The 19,094-nt window shown below is 34.1% G+C and overlaps 1 protein-coding gene across 6 annotated transcripts in view; it reads left to right on the forward strand.

The window, feature by feature from the left end:
• cpne3 (copine III) overlaps nucleotides 1-19,054 on the forward strand; it is a 31,450-nt gene extending 12,396 nt beyond the window's left edge. For 2 of the 6 annotated variants that reach the window (XM_073940125.1, XM_005162840.5), the window contains 10 exons: nucleotides 3,898-3,996; nucleotides 4,081-4,167; nucleotides 4,269-4,328; nucleotides 7,135-7,268; nucleotides 8,937-8,991; nucleotides 9,083-9,134; nucleotides 10,832-10,965; nucleotides 11,040-11,276; nucleotides 15,238-15,352; nucleotides 17,748-19,054. In XM_073940125.1, coding sequence (XP_073796226.1) covers nucleotides 3,961-3,996; nucleotides 4,081-4,167; nucleotides 4,269-4,328; nucleotides 7,135-7,268; nucleotides 8,937-8,991; nucleotides 9,083-9,134; nucleotides 10,832-10,965; nucleotides 11,040-11,276; nucleotides 15,238-15,348 — 906 coding nt within the window. In that variant the 5' untranslated portion in view covers nucleotides 3,898-3,960 and the 3' untranslated portion in view covers nucleotides 15,349-15,352; nucleotides 17,748-19,054. 6 annotated transcript variants of the gene reach the window in all.
• The last annotated feature ends 40 nt before the right edge of the window (nucleotides 19,055-19,094 follow it).

Consider the following 19,094-nt stretch of genomic DNA (forward strand, 5'->3'; position numbering starts at 1 on the left):
GGAGATTTACGCCATTTTTCTTAAGGAAAATGCTAAGCATATTTAATTGGCAGTGTCGCACAATAATGATCTTTCAAATAATTGAGTTTTAGATGGCATGAAATAACAGCGTTGAAATGAAACTGAAGTAGAAATACACACTTTGTGCTGCTCTTAAAGCTGCAATAGGAGTTTTACTGTTTTAAAAAACAATAAAAACAGTTGGACTCACTTTGTCTGATGTGCTCAGAGCAACCATATACATGTCTCATAAAAATTGTGAAAATTAAATCATCTTAAACTGCTAAAAGAGGTCAGTATTTATAGTCAAATCATTTTGGCTACCACTATTATATTCATTAATCATTCAACTGTAATGATAAATAATAACTGACTTGGTAATATTGTTCATTTCTGCATTTCAGTAATATTATAAGTGACCCTGTTTCCTCAGAAAGACTCGCTGTTCTGGTAAAAGATTCAGAGAAAACACAGATGCTACAGGTTTCTTCATTATCTCTAACCTAATAAACTGTGGACAGTGGAGATGGCAGGTCACCCTTAACATCTAGAATCCATGCATTCATTATAGAGTTAGCCTGCTTGCTGTGCTTTTTTGGTGTCTTACTGGCTTTAAAATTAAAGCAACTGTAGATCTGTTCTCATCTATGGTTCTTCATCTGATGGGCTTTTTTCTTTTTTTGCATGACCTCTCTCTCTCTGGCTCTCTTGGGGTAGGGATGGACTATATCCCAATATTAGTTTATTATGCGATAATCCATATGTATTGTCTTTTTCTAATTGTTTAAAAATTGATTCTTGTCACTAAAAATAGGGAGTTGAGAGCACACGACGTAATATTAAATTAATTTTTTTTTTTTATTTTTATAAAAAGTTTCATTCATACTGTAAGAGCATAAACTCCACATGTGCATCACAGTAGTAAAGACAAGCATAAAAAGAATGTAGAAACACTGGAACATAAGAATAAAAATAACACACAGTTGTTGTTTTCCAAGATCTCCTAATAGGTATTTTCATAAGAATAAAGTATATTTGTAATGCAGTGCTTATCACTATAATCAATTTAATCATTACTATAAAATAGATATTGAAAAAAAAATGACATAGCATGCTTGAAATTGTGATATTCATTGTGTAATACAGTTGTATAAAAGATGTTATAATGATCAACTTATGTTTTTATATTATTTCAGTGAAAAGAAAGCATTGCTACATCCAGTGTTGGGGGTAACGCATTACAAGTGATGAAAGTTACGTAATAAATTACTTTAGTAATGAGTAAGTAATGAGTAATAAAAAAATAAGTAATAATATTTGAGGTACGTTTTTAAAAATATAGAATCCAAGTTACTTTTTAGTTTAGTTAATTTATTTTTTAATTGCTAAACTAAAATGAACGTAGTTGCGTTGAATCCCGCATGCAATGAGAGAATGCAGGAACAGACAAAAAGGAAGATGGCAGAGCCTTAATTTTTGGATTGACATATCTCATTATTTTGAGCAAATTAACTGAATGGATTGTGATTTTACTTTTTATTAAGACGAAAAGTTCAAAATGGCAAAAGCACTGCTTTAAACTTTCATTTATCTGTATATACAGTGCATCCGGAAAGTGTTCATAGCGCTTCACTTTTTCAATGTTTTTTCATGTTACAGCCTTATTCCTAAATGGATTAAATGAATTTATATCCTCAAAATTCTACACACAATACCCCATAATGACAATGTGAAAAAGGATTTTTTGAAATTGTTGCAAATTTTTTAAAAATAAAAAACCTGAAATATCACATGTACAGAAGTATTCACAGCCTTTGCCTTGAAGCTCTAAATTGAGCTCAGGAACATTCTGTTTCCACTGATCATTCTTGAGATGTTTCAGCAGCGTAACTAGAGTTCACCTGTGGTAAATTCAGTTAATGTTGACAGTTGGACATGATTTGAAAAGACATATGCCTGTCTATATAAGGTCCCAGGATTGACAGTGCATGTCGAAGCACAAACCAAGCATGAGGACAAATGAATTGTCTGTAGATATTGTAACAATATTGTCTCGAGGCACAAGGCTGGGGAAGGTTACAGAAAAATTTCTGCTGCCCTGAAAGTTCCAATGAGCACAGTGGCCTCCATCATCCATAAGTAAAAGATGTTTGGAACCACCAGGACTCTTCCTGGCCTGCCATCTAAGCTAAGTGATTGGGGGAGAAGGGCCTTAGTCAGGGAGGTGATCAATAACCCCATGGTCACTCTGTCTGAGCTCCAGCGTTCTTCTGTGGAGAAAGGAGAACCTTACAGAAGGACAACCATCTGTGCAGCAATCCACCTATCAGGCCAGTATGGTAGAGTGGCCAGATGTTAGCCACTCCCTGCCTGAAATTTACCAAAAGGCATCTGAAGGACTCTCAGACCGTAAGAAACCAAATTCTCTAGTCTTTGAAGACACTAAAATTGAACTCATTGGAGTGAACGCCAAGTGTTATGCTTGGAGAAAATCAGGCACCACTCATCAACAGGCTAATACCATCCCTACAGTGAAGCATGGTGGTGGCAGCATCATGCTGTGGGGATGTTTGTGGAAAAGTCAGGATTGAGGGAAGGATGAATGCAGCAATGTACAGAGACATCCTGAATGAAAACCTGCTACAGAGTACTCTTGATCTCAGACTGGGGCAACGATTCATTTTCTTTAGCAGGAAAATGACCTAAAGCACCAACATATCAATGGAGTGGCTTCACAACAACTCTGTGATTGTCATTAAGTGGCCCAGCCAGAGCCCAGACCTAACTCCTATTGAACATCTCTGGAAAGATCTGAATATGGCTGTACACTGTCGCTTCCCATCAAACCCGATAGAGCTTGAGAGGTACTGCAAAGAGGAATGGGCAAAAATTCCCAAAGACAGGTGTGTCAAGCTTGTGGCATCATATTATTATAAGTATTAAGCAAATGCTGTTAATACTTGTGTACATGTTATATTTTAGGTATTTTATTTTTAATAAATTTGCAACAATTTCGAAAAATCTTTTTTTCACATTGTCATTATGAGGTAATGTGTGTAGAGTTTTGAGGAAATAAATTAATTTAATCCATTTTGGAAGAAGGCTGATACATAAAAAATGTGGAAAAAGTGAAGCTGTATGAATACTTTTCGGATGCACTTTACATCATGTATATCCTACATTTTGTATGTGCTTTTTAAAGGCAAAGGAGGGTTATACAGTGCGTTGTTAATTGCAGCAAAAAAAAACTGCAAGTTTTGAAAGAGATCAAGCCTCACTCAGATCAGAAAAAGTAACGCAAAAGTTATTATAAAAGTTAACTTATTATAAAAAGTAACACAACTAGTTGCTTTTTTGGGGGAGTAGCTCAATATTGTAAAGTTTTACTTTCTGAAGCAACTTACCCCAACACTGGCTACAACTTCTGAAATTGAACAGCCATGATTTATTGCAGTATAAAACAAAGCATAAATTGGAAGGAAGTGTACAAAACAAATGCTAAATGAAATATTACCATCACTTTGCTCCACTGGAAAAGCTTTATCAACCTGAAAACATAGAGTGGTCTACTCTTAGAAGTTCATTCAAGTTTACAACCACAAGTGTGAACAAATGGTGAGGAAATGTTCATTTTTGGGATAACTCTCTTTAATATATGTTACTTTTATATTAAAGCTCTCATTTATTTCAAACCATTACAATTTGTATATTTTAGCATGCACATGTCTGATTCAATACATGTCTAGTTATATATATTTGCATAGCCCTAAAAACATAGGGCGGATTTTATCAATAAATCCTAAAAACCATAAGATATCGCCCATCCCTATTGTCTGAAACCCTCCGTCATTCAAAACCTCAGATCACTTCATACTCTATTTTATGGTCTGACTTTAGGTGGAGTGTCATGATTACGACAACGATGGATCTCATGATTTGATTGGGATTTTTGAGACCAACATGAAGCGTCTTGAAGCGGCTTCTCGCTCGGCTCCGGTGAGCTTCTCATTGACACACATTTGACATCAGTGCATTTTGAATGTCTGAAATGTGAAAACAAACCCAATCTGCGTCCTACAGGCGGAGTTTGAGTGTATAAACAGCAAGAAGAAACAGAAGAAGAAGAGTTATAAGAACTCTGGAGTCGTGAGTGTGAAAGTTTGTCAGGTATTGTGTCATGTAAACACACTGGTTTGATTGAGGTTGTAACATTCTACAACAAACCCAATGTTGAACACTTAAAGATGTGTTTGTGCTTGCTATTTCAGATTACTAGGGAGTACACCTTTCTAGACTACATCATGGGAGGCTGCCAGATAAATTTCACTGTAAGTTCTACATTCGTTTAGTGTTCTATGTAATGTATACTATTTATGTTTATATTACAAGATTGTTGAATGCTTGATTCTGATTGGCTAATAGAAATTGTAAGGCGTGCAGTTGTTTTCAGATAATCGCACGGCTAAATTACAGTTCCATATCACTACGCTTAATGATTTCAGCTATTTCACAGTTCAATAGTATGGTTCTTTGTAGGGCTGCATAATAAAACGTTTCTGCTTAGATATCGCAGTTTGATCGTTCGCAATAGTCACATCACAGAATATGCAATGTTAAGTCTGGATAACGATATATGCTTTTGAGGCCTGTGACAGTTTTTTTAAGCATTCAGGATTTTAAAAGCATTCAGGCATAAGAAATCGTATTGTTTGTAACTTTAACCCTTTCACGCATGACTTTCAAATACTCCATCTGACCCTCCTTCGTGATTTTTTTGTTACCATTACTTAGACTTCATTGCATTCTAAAGTTTCTATGTTGATGCATCAGGTTTATCTCGTGACCCACCATGTATGTATAAATCATATTTAGTTTTTTTTGTCCTTTTCTGTAAGTATAATGATAGATTTATTTGTAAGATGACGGGTAATGGGTGATAAATGTTGTTTGTTTGGAAGCACGTATTAAATAAATTGTGATTTATGAAAAGTGCTGCGCACCTCTTTCTGTACCTAAGCGCACGCCATCAGATTTGAATTTTAGCAGTTAATGACATGTGCTCTGAACTTTCCAATCACACTGGTGTGATCGTATGCTTCAGGGACCAGCCAAGGCTGATCACACCAGTGTGATCATACACGTAGAAGGGTTAACAACGGTTTGAATTAAACTGTTTTAAAATATTTATACAACAAAGACTATGCAGTATTTTTTATATTTGATTATTCAATTACTGTACCAATAAAACTTTATTTTATTTGTATCTTTTTCTGTATTGTATTTATATTTCTCTCTCTCTATTTATTTATGCTCGTAGAATGTTTATTATATTTTATGCAGGATTCACTCCCCTACAAAATCATTCAAACCAATCTAAAACAAACATTTTTTTCAAGTCATCTGGTGAAACTGTATTATCGCAATATATATCGCAGAATAACAAAGAATCTCAATGCTCGAATTTTCCAATATTGTGCAGCCCTAGTTCTTTGCCTGGTACATTGATATTTTAGATTTTTTTTTTTCAAGAAGTAGTGATTCACACTCAAGCAGATATTATGTTTTTTTTTTTTTACCTTTTTAATTTACATTCCATAGGAAACAAAATCCCAAACCCTTTGACTTAATGCCTCACACTGAGGAAGGCATTGAGCCGAAACATTTGTGGTTTTGTTTCCTAAGGAATGTAGAATAAAGAGATAGAATATTTGTATGCGAATGGAGTGCAGATACTTTTTGAAATAAGTTATTTTGCAGCGACAACAGTCAAAAAAATCAAGACAGTAAGCTTTTAATGGGATGTGTAATAAATTAATACTACACACAAGAGCTGTTTGAGGACTAAAACATGCCAAAAGTCTTGAAATATAACATCTGAAGTTTTTTTTAGGTGTGTTAACCCTATAATAAGCAGAATCATTGCCTCCTGCTCATTGAATTATTCACAAATAATGCACAACTGCTTCAAGTTGTAACTGCGTCACCACCTAAGATGGTTTTTATTGTAATAATTCAACAGCACATCAGCAGTTATTTCTCACATCCATAGAATATTTTAAAGTTGATCAATCAATGAGGTATATGCACATGGACTTAATTTCAGCCAGCCATCCTCAGCACTTTTTTCCCTTATACAATTGTGACACTTAAGGTCTGATTTCTTTAAAATTCAGTGATCTTTACTTGCTGATAAATATACGATATGAAGTGGGTCTCAGACCAGACAAGAAGCACTGCATCAAATTCCATTTCCCCCTGCCATGTTTTTAAAATATGACAGTTTATTTTACCCCAGTATTTTGCATGGAGTTTCAGCGTTTGCCTGCTGATCGGCGCTAGCATCTCATTTACACTTGAACAACTAAATGAATGCTCAAGTCTATTTAACTGAATGCATTGTTATTACATTACAACATTGATGCTGTTAAGGAAACATTATGAAATCAAAATAATCAAATTAAGCTTTCATCGGAAGTTTATCATTGGCTGAAAAACACTAGCTGTGCATATACCCCCATTTAGAGAAATTTAAGGCACTGAAAAGGTCTTTAATGCTATTTTAAAAGGTATATTTTTGTAAAATTTTTGATTGTACAATGTATAGTTCTATGCTAAAGTTTGCATGAATTTAATCTGCGAATATGCAGATTATTATGCAGGTGCTGTGTAGTTCATGAAATCGATAAAATCCCGCCAGATTTGACAGATCTGCTTTGTTTACTGCAGTAACCAAGACAACACCTTTATTTCTGGAGTTTGGCGCCACCTGCTGGATTGGCATTTTCATTCAGTATTTGAAAAAGGTTTTAATTTAGGATTAGTTTCTTACAGCAATCAGTGTTTAGTAAATATATTTTAACTTAAAATGTCGCCAGTGTTACCAGTTGAAGCCTAAAGTTGTTTCGGGGTCATATAAGGAATGGAAAAAATCTTAAAATAGGTATTGAAATCCACTCTCTGATTCCTGTATTCCTGTATTCCTTCTTATAAATTGCTGAAAGTGTAAATTAAAATCCTGATAAATTTGAGTATTTAAAAATAGTTTTATGGAATTTTTCATTGTGGTTTCATTATATTCTTTTATGTTTGATTTTATGTTATATCCATGTGGTTGACATTTTTTATCTCCTCCAGGTGGGCATAGACTTCACAGGGTCTAATGGAGATCCCAGGTCACCAGATTCTTTACATTACATCAGTCCTCAAGGTGTGAATGAATATCTGTCAGCCATCTGGTCAGTCGGCCTTGTGGTTCAGGACTACGACAGGTAGATGAGCACAATGAGTACATTTTTTCACTTTTATTAATTTCTGAAGCTTTTATCACAAGAAACGGCACATTTTATGCACATTAGCTTAAAAAAGGGATACTTTAACTGGTGAAATGAAATCTATTTGTATCTAATGAATGAATATTTTTTTGATAAATTCTATTTTAATAGAATGTATATTTTAAGATAATGTTAGTGTATGTTTTTATTTGGGTAATAGTTGAAGGGAAGTGTATCTTTAATCAAATTAAAAGATCTTATATGAATTTTTATCAATGGCTTTAATTGGTAAATATTATTGCTGAATTTTAAATACTTGTATTTATAACTAGGGATGCAATGATACCAGTGTCGGGTCGATACTCGGTTAAAATACTCGTACTCGCATTGTACATAAAATGCCGATATCATGCAATGATACCACTCAACAGTACTTTACTACGTGGATGTGATTTGTTGTCCTGCCTGACTTCAATTAATGTATTATATATTAATACCTTAATCCTTGCATTATTAACAAATCGATACTGCAGAATAAACCGAAGATGAAAGTATGCGCATTTGTTGCAGCATGTTAAGATAAAATCGCTTAAAACATCTTAATATTTTAGAGAAAGTAGTCAAAGTCTGCTTAACCAACTAACTTATCCACCCACGACTCAACCTTATAGTTAAACTTTTTGATTACCTGACCTGCAGATTTATGGTGGGACTCGCGAGTATAATGTAAATGGTAATCGACAGAGTCTATTGATTTACAGGGTTGTCAACAATGTGTGTATGTTTTTGGCTTGGAATAGCCTTCTATTAAAAATTATTGTGTTCATCCTTGCTACAGGCAAAACATCAAACCTCCTTTCAAATTAATTGCACTTTCATTGAAACCAAATCTAAGAAGTATCGGAATCGGTACTCGGTATCTGCAAGTACACTAATTAAAATACTCGTACTCATATTGGTTTGTAAAAAAGGTGGTATCGGTTCATCCCTACTTAAAACACGTGTTGCCATGAATAAATCCAAAGCTGCTGACATGTCATTAAAGCATAAATAAAATAAATAAATAAACTACTGTAATAACAAAAATAACTTCAGTATATAAGGCTTTATTTTATATATTGTGTATTGCTTATTTTGTGTTAAGAGTTGGTATTTAAATTGTTCGAGGTCTAAAGTAAAACATGTTATATTTTACAGTAAGGCCTCATTAGTATACAATAGCTGCATTAACAAACATCAACCTACGCTATTATATTAATGTTAGTTTAAAATACCTAACTGAACTTAAATTCAAGTTACAAATGTTTAACGAGCTCTTAAAACATTAACATCACCCATTAATAAATCTTTTACAAGTGGTTTTCATAGTTAAGTTTATTTTACTAATGTTCACAAATGGAGATTTATTGTTAATTGTAAACAAGTACTAAATAAAAATATGCGTAAAAAATCTTTAGATTAACCACTGCGAAAATCTTAATAATGGAAGGCATTTCAAAGATTTAAGTAATATGTAATTTTTCAAGGTATTTTGAAGTGCCCATGGTAAAAAGAAATCATGCATGTTAGTGTTAGGTATATTGTATTATCATACCGTATATCAGCATGTCTTTTTATCATACAGTTGAATATTTTATGACTCATGCTTTCTTTTATATGCTGTAGTGATAAAATGTTTCCGGCGTTTGGATTTGGCGCTCAGATTCCACCTTCATGGCAGGTAAATAAACCAGCATCTGCTGTTTTTATTGCGTTAAACTCTCCGAATGCTCAGTTTAATGTTTTTTTTCTTTTTGTTGTTGTTTTTCTAGGTGTCTCATGAGTTTCCTCTCAACTTCAATCCTACAAATCCATTCTGTGCAGGTTTGTTTCAACAATTCTATCAGGTCTACCATCACCCACTTTCTACATATGACAAGAAATAATGTGTATTAACAGTGTTGTTTTAGCTCAAATATTGGATCATAGTGTTAACAGCGAGAAGGTTGTGGGTTTGATTCCCAGCAAATGCAAAAGCAAATTAAATGCAGGTTCCTATTTATTTAAATCTTTTTAATTGTTCTTTTGTATGACCAATGCAAATTATAGTGCAAATTAAATATTGTGACGTAAACAGTAAAGTATTGTCCATTGTTAATCCCATCCCTTAACCTCTCATTCATTAACTCAATTAACAATAAAACAGATTGCTATTTAAAGACATGTTAAGCAGCTTGTCAAGAAAAACAACACTTTAAAAAACAAATATTTAAAAGTATGAAAATAAATTTTTAAATAAAATACTTAAAAATAAATTATATATAAAAACAGTATAATATTACTAATACTAGTACGTTTTTTATTATACTAATACATTTTTATAGCTTAATATTTTATATTGGATGCTTTACAATAATATATTTGTCTATACACCTTAGATTAGTCACACTTGAGCTGTTATAACAAAAAACTACATAAATAAATTAAAATTGGTAGATCCAATATTAAATGTTAGAAAAATATCTTAAAATAACATAAAATTTAACATTCTAAAAAATGAACAGGGAAAATTTTTAGAAAAACAAACAAAAAAAAACTTTAAATTTTGTTGGAATTGGGGTTTGTATATATATATATATATATATATATATATATATATATATATATATATATATATATATATATATTGCAATAATTTGCTTGAATTTAAATGCATTATCTTTCTTTTTTTAAATGTGTTCGGCGACTAAAATTACATTTTACTGTATTTTCTGCACCGTTAGGCGCACATAAGAGCCTTAAAATTTTGTCAAAAACGGCCGTGCACCTGATAATCCGGTGCCCCAACTGCGCCAAGTTAAGAAGACGAACCAGAGTTTCCACGAGAACAAAGCGAGGGGGCCACAGTTAAAAGACCACTTGAACAAGGGATTATTGAAGAAAGAACAGCTTCCGTTACATTTTTTTGTAGATTGTATGTTTTAGCATGCGCCTTATAATGCGGTACACCTTATGTATAGGTTAAGTACAGAAATAGACCCCGTAATTGAGACTTCATTTTATAATCCGGTGCACCTTATGGTGTGGAAAATACAGTATATAAATATATCTGTTTAATAAATCTGTTTTGTTCAAATGTACCAAAATATATTACCTATATTCGCTGAGAAATTGATACAAATATTAATTTTCAAAATGTACTCATATATGCTGAGCACTGTATATATATATATATATATATATATATATATATATATATATATATATATATATATATATATATATATATATATATATATATATATATATATATATATATATATACAATATAATATATGTGTGTGTGTGTGTTCATGTGTGTGGGTGTGTTTGTATGTACACAACAAAAAATGTGAACAAAATTATTAATTTACAAAAATTATGTATTTACAGTATTATTGCTCAAGAAATTAATGATAACAGTAATAATAATTAACAGTCAAAGGTTTGATTAAAACATGCACACTTTCAATGCAAATGTTACTCGCTTAAGGTAAAAGCATGAATAAATATAACAGAAAGTTGCATTGATGTTTCCATAGGTGTGGAAGGTGTGATTGAGGCCTACAGGATGTGCCTTCCTCAGGTCAAACTTTACGGCCCTACCAACTTTGCTCCTATCATCAACCATATGGCTCGTTTTGCACAGCAGGCGTTACAGCAGAAAACGGCATCGGTAAGATTGAGGTCAAACGCACAATGATCCACCCATGCTTGATGCGTCTCTGACTTCACCTCTCTTTGTTTCAGCAATACTTCGTCCTGCTGATCATAACAGACGGAGTGATCACTGATATGGATCAGACGCGTGGGGCCATAGTTGCTGCCTCACGCTTGCCCATGTCCATCATCATCGTCGGCGTAGGAAAAGCTGATTTTACAGACATGGAGATTCTGGATGGAGACGACGGACGATTGAAGTCTGTCACTGGAGAACCGGCCGTACGAGACATCGTGCAGTTTGTGCCCTTTAGAAAGTTCCAGAACGTGAGTTTGAGGAGTTTTGTGCACTTTTTAAGCCTGCTTTGGCGTTGGCACTTTCTTTTTGGGCTCTGTCTCTCTCAGGTCTTTAATTTGGATTTATACTACAGTTTGAAAAGTTTGGGGTCTTTAAAACATTTATAATAGATTTTTGTGAGAAAGAAATTTTATTAAAAATAATACAAAAAACAAATGTAACTGACCCCAAATTTTTGAATGCCAATTTACTGTATATTGAGCATATTATTCCAAAGGGTATCTATTATGCTCTTTTACAATGTCCCGGTTCTGTTAAAAGGATGTACTAGAACTTGCTCTCATGCTTGGTGTTTCAAAATACAAAATAATTTTCATTACCACACCACCTGACAAAAATCTAATAATAGATCATAAACAAATAATAGCTTGACTTCTAGTTGATCATTTCGAAAAATGGCAGAAGGTAGATTTTTCTGATGAGTCATCTGCATCCCAATCATCACAAATACTGCAGAAGACCTATTGGAACCCACATGGACCCAAGATTCCTATAGAATCAGTCAAGTTTGGTGAAGGAAAAGCCATGGTTTGGGGTTACATTCAGTATGGGGGCGTGCGAGAGATCTGCAGAGTGGATGGCAACATCTACAGCCTGAGGTATTAAGACATTTGTGCTGCCCATTACATTACAAACCACAGAAGAGCGTACATTCTTCAGCAGGATAGCGCTCCTTCTCATACTTCAGCCTCCACATCAAAGTTCCTGAAAGCAAAGAAGGTCAATGTGCTTCAGGATTGGCCAGCCCAGTCACCAGACATGAATATTATTGAGCATGTCTTGTGTTAGAAGGAAGAGACATTGAAGATGAATCCAAAGAATCTTGATGAACGCTTTCTTTGCCATTCCAGATGACTTTATTAATATGTTATTTGAGTCATTGCAGAGATGTATGGATGCAGTCCTCCTGGCTCATGGGAGTCATACACAATATTAATTCTTTTTTCCACTGCAGCATGACTTTATATTTAAAACTGTACATTATTTCTGTTAGTGACCAGACTTTTGTCTCAGCAAAGTCAGACCTTACTGTCCTAAATAAATAATTTGGAGGCCTTTGCTTTTCATATAAGTCACTTCTGGATCTACTAGAACTTGGTCACATCACATCAACTAGAAGTCAAGTTATTACTTGTTGTTCCTAAAACTTGGATAGGCGACAAGACTTTTGTCAAGTAGTGTGCAATATCATTCTTCCCAGCCTGGCACTTGATTTAGTTCAAAAACTAAAAAATCTAAGTGTATTATGATTGGTCAGCCCCTTTGTTGTTTTGCCCCTCCCCCATCCATTGGAATTTGCATAGCGGGGATTTGGTCCAATTTGAGACATCATAAACCCCACAAAAATCACTTGTAGTCCAGACGAGTTGTTGGTTGTAGTTCTTTATATATATATATATATATATATATATATATATATATATATATATATATATATATATATATTTTTTTTATTATTATTATTATTATTTTTTTAAACTAAATATCTCCCTTTACAGTGGACTTTGAAATTTTTGATCTTTTGCATGGCCAAACATACACACTACACCCTGACACATGCAAAAAGTGAAAAAGCATAATAGGACCCCTTTGAATGGGATTTTAAAGGAAAGACCGAGAAATAATTAGAGCATTGGTTTTCTCATTACCAGTGATACTCCAGTTTTTTATACATATGATATAAACGTATCTAAAAGCTAATGTTTAAGTCTAAACATTAAATTTCCAGGCTTTTGATGAAGACATATTTTAGAAAAATTACTATTCAGTTACCAAATGATTAGACACTTTCAACTAAAACAATTAACAACTGAAAAAAAACATGAAAGTCTTTGAAAATATATGTAGTTTAGACATGACCGTTTATTCATCAGTTTTAACAAATCATTTTTTAACTGAAAGATACTGTATGAACAGCTATTTGGTAACTAATCTAAGGTCTCAAGACTAAATACTTGCAGTAACAGATAAAACATGACGGAATAATTCTGATATATAAATACTTTAGTGAAATCAACTGTGCAGAAAAGTGAATGGAAACAGTTCCCAGCCCTACTCGGTTCTTTCTGCCAGTATACTTTGAGCAGAGCAGAACACAATTCAGTTTTACATTTAGATACGCAAAAATGAAAAAAAGATCATTTACTCACCCTCAAGTTGTTCTAAACTATTTTGGAAAATACTGATAACAAGTGTTTTTATAACATTATAATTGAAATTATAATCATATAATAATTTAATTATTATTTTATTGGTATTGGTTCATCAAGAATTAAATTATGGGTCATTTCTCCAGTTCAATCCCTTTCAGTTGTGCCATTATCCTAAATATCGGTTATCAGGTATTGGGCAAAATATCTTTATTAATGCTTATGTAGTTTGGTCAATACCGATCAGTTAATAATTATGGGTTGTTAGATGCTTTATTCTCCTAGGTATTGGTTATCTTTCTCCAAATCTTTGGTTATAATTGTCTAAAAATTCCAAATCAGTGCATCCGAAGTTTCCAATATCAGTCAGTTAATGGGTTGTTTCTGCCAGATTTGATTTACTTTAGATGCTTATTGTCTTTAATATTGGTTATCTTCCTCTAAATATTTGGTTATCAATATTGGCTAACTTTTCTTTATTAGTACATCTGAAGTTACCAATATTGATCAATTAATGAATATAAGTTATTTCTGCCACTTGATCCACTTAAATTCTTTATTGGCTGAAATATCAGTTATCTTCTTCCAAATATTTGGTTATTAGGATTGGCCAAAATTTTCATATCAGTTCTTCTGTAGTTACCAATATAAGTCTTTTGACAATTAAAAATTATTTCTGCCACTTGATCCACTTTAGTTGCTTTATTAACCTAAATATTGGAAATCTTCTGCCAAATATTTGGTTATTAGTATTGGCCAACATTTCCATATCAGTGCATCTGTAGTTAGCAATATCGGTCAGTTAATAATTATGAGTTATTTCTGCCAGTTGATCCACTTCAGATGCTATATTGGCCTAAATATTGGTTATCTTCCTCCAAATATTGGGTTATCTGTGTTGTTTAAAATTTCCATATAAGTGAATCTGTCGTAACCAATATTGGTCAATTAACAATTATAAGTCATTTTTGCCAGTTCATCCACTTTAATTTCTTTATTGGCCTAAATATCGGTTATCTTCCTCTATATATTTGTTAATCTGTATTAGCCAAAATTTCCATATCAGTGCATCTGTAGTTACCAAATATCAGTCAATTAATAATTGTAAGTTATTTCTGTCAGTTGATCCACTTGAGTTGCTTCCTTGACTTAAATATCGGATATCTTCTGCCAAATATTTGGTTGTCAGGATTGGCCAAAATTTCCATATCAGTGCATCTGTAGTTAACAATATCGGTCAATTACAAATTATGAGTTATTTCTGCCAATTTATCCACTTTAAATTCTTTATTGGCCTAAATATCGGTTATCTTCTTCCAAGTATTTGGTTATAGGTATTGGCCAAAATTTCCATATCAGTGCATCTGTTGTTACCAATATCGGTCAATTAATAATTATGAGTTACTTCTGCTAGTTGATCCACTTTAGGTGCTTTATTAGGCTAAATATCGGTTACTTTCCTCCAAATATTTGGTTATAGGTATTGGCCAAAATTCTCATATTACTGCATCAGTAGTTACCAATATCAGTCAATTAATAATTCTGCCAGTTTATTCACTTTAGATGCTTTATTGGCCGAAATATTGATTATTCCTAGCTACTAGACTCGGCCAATAAATTATGGGGTATTTCCGCTAGTTGATCCACTTCAGACAGGATACTGTTGAGAACAACTTGAGTAAAAGTAAATGATGACAGGTAATTTTTGCGTTGAATACCTAATACAGCATGCCATGGCTTCTAGCTTCTCACCTGTGCCTTTGTGTCCATTTCATTTCAGGCGCCCAGGGAAATGCTTGCCCAGTGTGTACTAGCAGAATTACCCCAACAAGTCACAACCTACTTCAGATATATAAACCTGTCACCTCCGAACGAGCCAAAACATTCATAGACATGTAGGGCTCTCTTCTTTATCTGCACCTGACCAATGCCATGCTCATGTCTATATGTTTTACCTCTTATCAATGCATTCTGCTGTCAGATCGGATGTTGCTTTTTGTTAAGACTACACCATCAACCTACTAAAAGCTGGTCTAAAGACAGTGAAGTTTTTTATTTGTTTTTTTAAAGAGCATGTTAGTGATGAGCATCTATAGGTGTCAGCAACATGCATACACATTACTTATTACACACACAGGGATGCACAGCAGCACACAAGCATCTTTAAATGTGAAAAAAATAAATGTAAAAGATTATTATTGTTTACATAAATTTGAAAACTGCCTACATGTCATAATGGATAATTATTGCATGTGTCAAAATTAGCCCAACTACCTATTTAAAGAGAGAATGAGATCAAAATTAGAATTGCCGATCCATTTCCTCGATATTAAAGCATTCTGTTTTTTACAAAGTCCACCATGTGATTAGTGAATCCACAATGGCACGACTGAAACTCGCTCTAAAAAGGAATGGAATGAAAGGATGAGAATCTGATTGGTTTAATGCAGGTTACACCCAGAACACACCCTTACGTCATTAAGAGAATAAGGACAGCCCTTTTAGACCATGCACCTTGCAAATTGCCCATTTCTCCATTGCTTAAAATAGCAAAAGTGAATTGTTCGATTCTTAAATAGATTAGGTTAGTGCTTGGATTGTTAAAATCGAGTGCCTGATGTTTGTATATGTGTATAATGACCAGTGGTGGAAAAAGTACTGAAAAGTCATACTTGAGTAGAAGTACCATTACTTGCCTAAAAATGTAGTGCAGTAGAGTAAAAGTATCTGTTGTAAATATTACTATTTAAAGTATGAGTAAAAACCCTTACCCTGACCCTTGACCTTTCAAAAGTACTCAAGAGTAGTGAGTATGATGCAAAAGCTGATGCATTTACATGTAGTTTGCGGATGTGTGTGTAAACGTAACATTCTGTAGTGCATTTAGCTATTGCCCAGCAGGCACACGGCGTCATAAGATGCTAATACTAGGTTAGATTTTGGTCGTGACGTCATGTGACCAAAATTCAATGTCTAGCCAGCATCTAAGGACAGCGTTATTTTGATGTCCAATAATGACGTCAAATGATATTGATCTTTGGTTGATTTTAGGTTGTGTTTGAAAGTAACCAAAATTCAGCATCGAGGCAACATCTTAAATCAAAGCCATATTGACGTTAAATACTGACATTTATTCATCAGGTGTGACAACCAAAATTCAACGTCTGAAAAATGTCATAGTGGTAACGTCCACACAACGCCAAGCTGTGACATCATTAGATGTTGATATTTGGTTGATTTTAGGTTGGACATTGATGTTGACCTGACGTTAAGTTCTGACGTCAACCCGATTTTTTTTTTTTTTTTGTTCCAAACAGTATAACGTCCCCACGACGTTGGGGTACAACGTCAATCTGTTGTCATGTTGATGTCTTGTACCTGCTGTGTGTTTAAGGCCATTTCGGTCATCATACAGTAAACATCCATCATCTAAACCAGGGGTCACCAAACTTGTTCCTGGAGGGCCGGTGTCCTGCAGATTTTAGCTCCAACCCTAATCAAACACACCTGAACAAGCTAATCAAGGTCTTACTAGGTATACTTGAAACATCCAGACAGGTGTGTTGAGGCAAGATGGAGCTAAACCCTGCAGGGACACCGGCCCTCCAGGACCAGGATTGGTGACCCCTGATCTAAACAGTCTCTGGGTCAGTGGGTGTAAAGATTTTGGACGTCTTCTTGGACACTATTAATGCTTCCAAACAATTTGCTGCAATGATAAATCCCCCATGTCTTAAGGTAGATCATTATGATGTGATTTCCCTTCTATGTGCGATTTGATTGGACGGGAATCACAGGACTGATTTTTCTAATCCCCATAGACATGAAGAAATAAAGTAGTGACTGCAGGTTGAAGGAAAGTAGTGGTGTGAAAGTACCAATTGTGCACTAAAAATAAAGTCAAGGGAAAGTAAAAGTACACATTTTAAAACAACTTTTAAAAATTACAATTCCTGAGAAAAACTACTCAATACCGTAATTTGAGTATTTGAAATTTGGATAACAAGTCATACATAATTATTATAGTCTTAAATGCAGTGGTTTTATTGGCTGTTGTGCTTGCTGACTTGATCAAACTGTGCATGCTGACACTATCAAATTTCACACATTTCATTTAAAAATATTTTTGGCTCATACATGCATCATTTTTGAATAACAGCTTAAGCTTCATGTCGTCTGCACTATTGTCTCCTAAACAACATGTATCTTAACTTCCCTCACCGTCCCTGAACATAATCTACTGCATAAAGCCAAACACACAATAACTGACATTTTCTCCTCTCTTTAAAGTCTCCAAAGGAGGAACTTGCCAAATGTGTCCTGGCAGAGGTTCCTGGTCAGGTCGTTACCTTCTTCAACATGATGAAGTATCCCCCTCCTAACTCAAACACTCCAGTGGATGCTTCAAATGGGGTGAAAAACTGACCGGCCCAATTCCTTGCTTCATACCGCATGCAACTGGACGACAAGTGTAGGCTTTCTTAAAGAGGTAGACCACTAGACGAATTAGGTTTGGTTTTAGAGCATTATATATTTATTTACATGATTTCATGTGCCAAATGACCATGGAACGATCTATTACGGATTTCGTTTGGACTTAAGAGCCACTAAAAGAAGACACGCTAGATCAGGGGGGTCCAAACTCGATCCTGGAGAACCGGTGTCCTGCATATTTTTGCTCCAACATCCTTCAACACACCGGCCTGGAAGTTTCTAGTAGACCTAGAAAGAGCTTGATTAGCTAGTTCAGGTGTGTTTAATTGGGGTTGGCACTAAAATATGCAGGACACCCGCCCTCCAGGACCGAGTTTGGACACCGCTGCCCTAGACAAAAGAATAGAAAGGAAATCATGTTAATGTTGCAGGTGAGATCTATTGAATAGTATGAAGGCATTTTAAAATTATGGTGAGTTTCATTCCTTTTTACAAAATTGTTTACAGTTAGCATGATTTAGAAACTGTCAGTATCATAACACGTTCCTGTAGACCATTTTTTATATCTATAAATATGATTTTTTTTTAAATCAGTGCCTCATAAAGCTATATTGACGTGTCACATTTATGCAATGATGTGCCTTATTGTTTAAGTAGCGTTTTCTGTATATAAACCTGTGCCTATATATGTTTGATTTAAATTTATGGAGAATCAATTTGCAGCTTTTTACATGCCAATTTTTTTATGTTTGACCACATATACCTGCGATCACTAAGAAATGGTGCTGCTCAGATGTCAATTTGTATGTATAAATCAAAGCCATAAGAGATACTGACGTCTGGTTGGTTAGTGTTCCTGAGTTGTGCCTGAATATGGTAATAGTAATCATAATACTCAATCAGTATTGAATGTTCAGAGGTGCACAAAGAAATTTAATTTGGTCACCATACCAGCCCATTTTACTGGTTATAGGCTAAGAGGAATATAATAGATGATCTCAACTACATTTAAATTGCAGCTATTTTTCTATTATTTTCATTAGACATCTTTGTGTTGGCATGGTTACATATTAATGTAATGTCTTTAACTCGTCATTGTTTTGCTGATGTACAGCCTGTAGCATGCCTTGTTCCCCATACAGTAAATAAATCACCAAAACAAAGCGTTGATTATTGAAGACTAATTGAGTAATGATGACAGAA

Source organism: Danio rerio, chromosome 24, assembly GCF_049306965.1.
Source record: "Danio rerio strain Tuebingen ecotype United States chromosome 24, GRCz12tu, whole genome shotgun sequence".
Classification (NCBI taxonomy): Eukaryota; Metazoa; Chordata; class Actinopteri; order Cypriniformes; family Danionidae; genus Danio; species Danio rerio.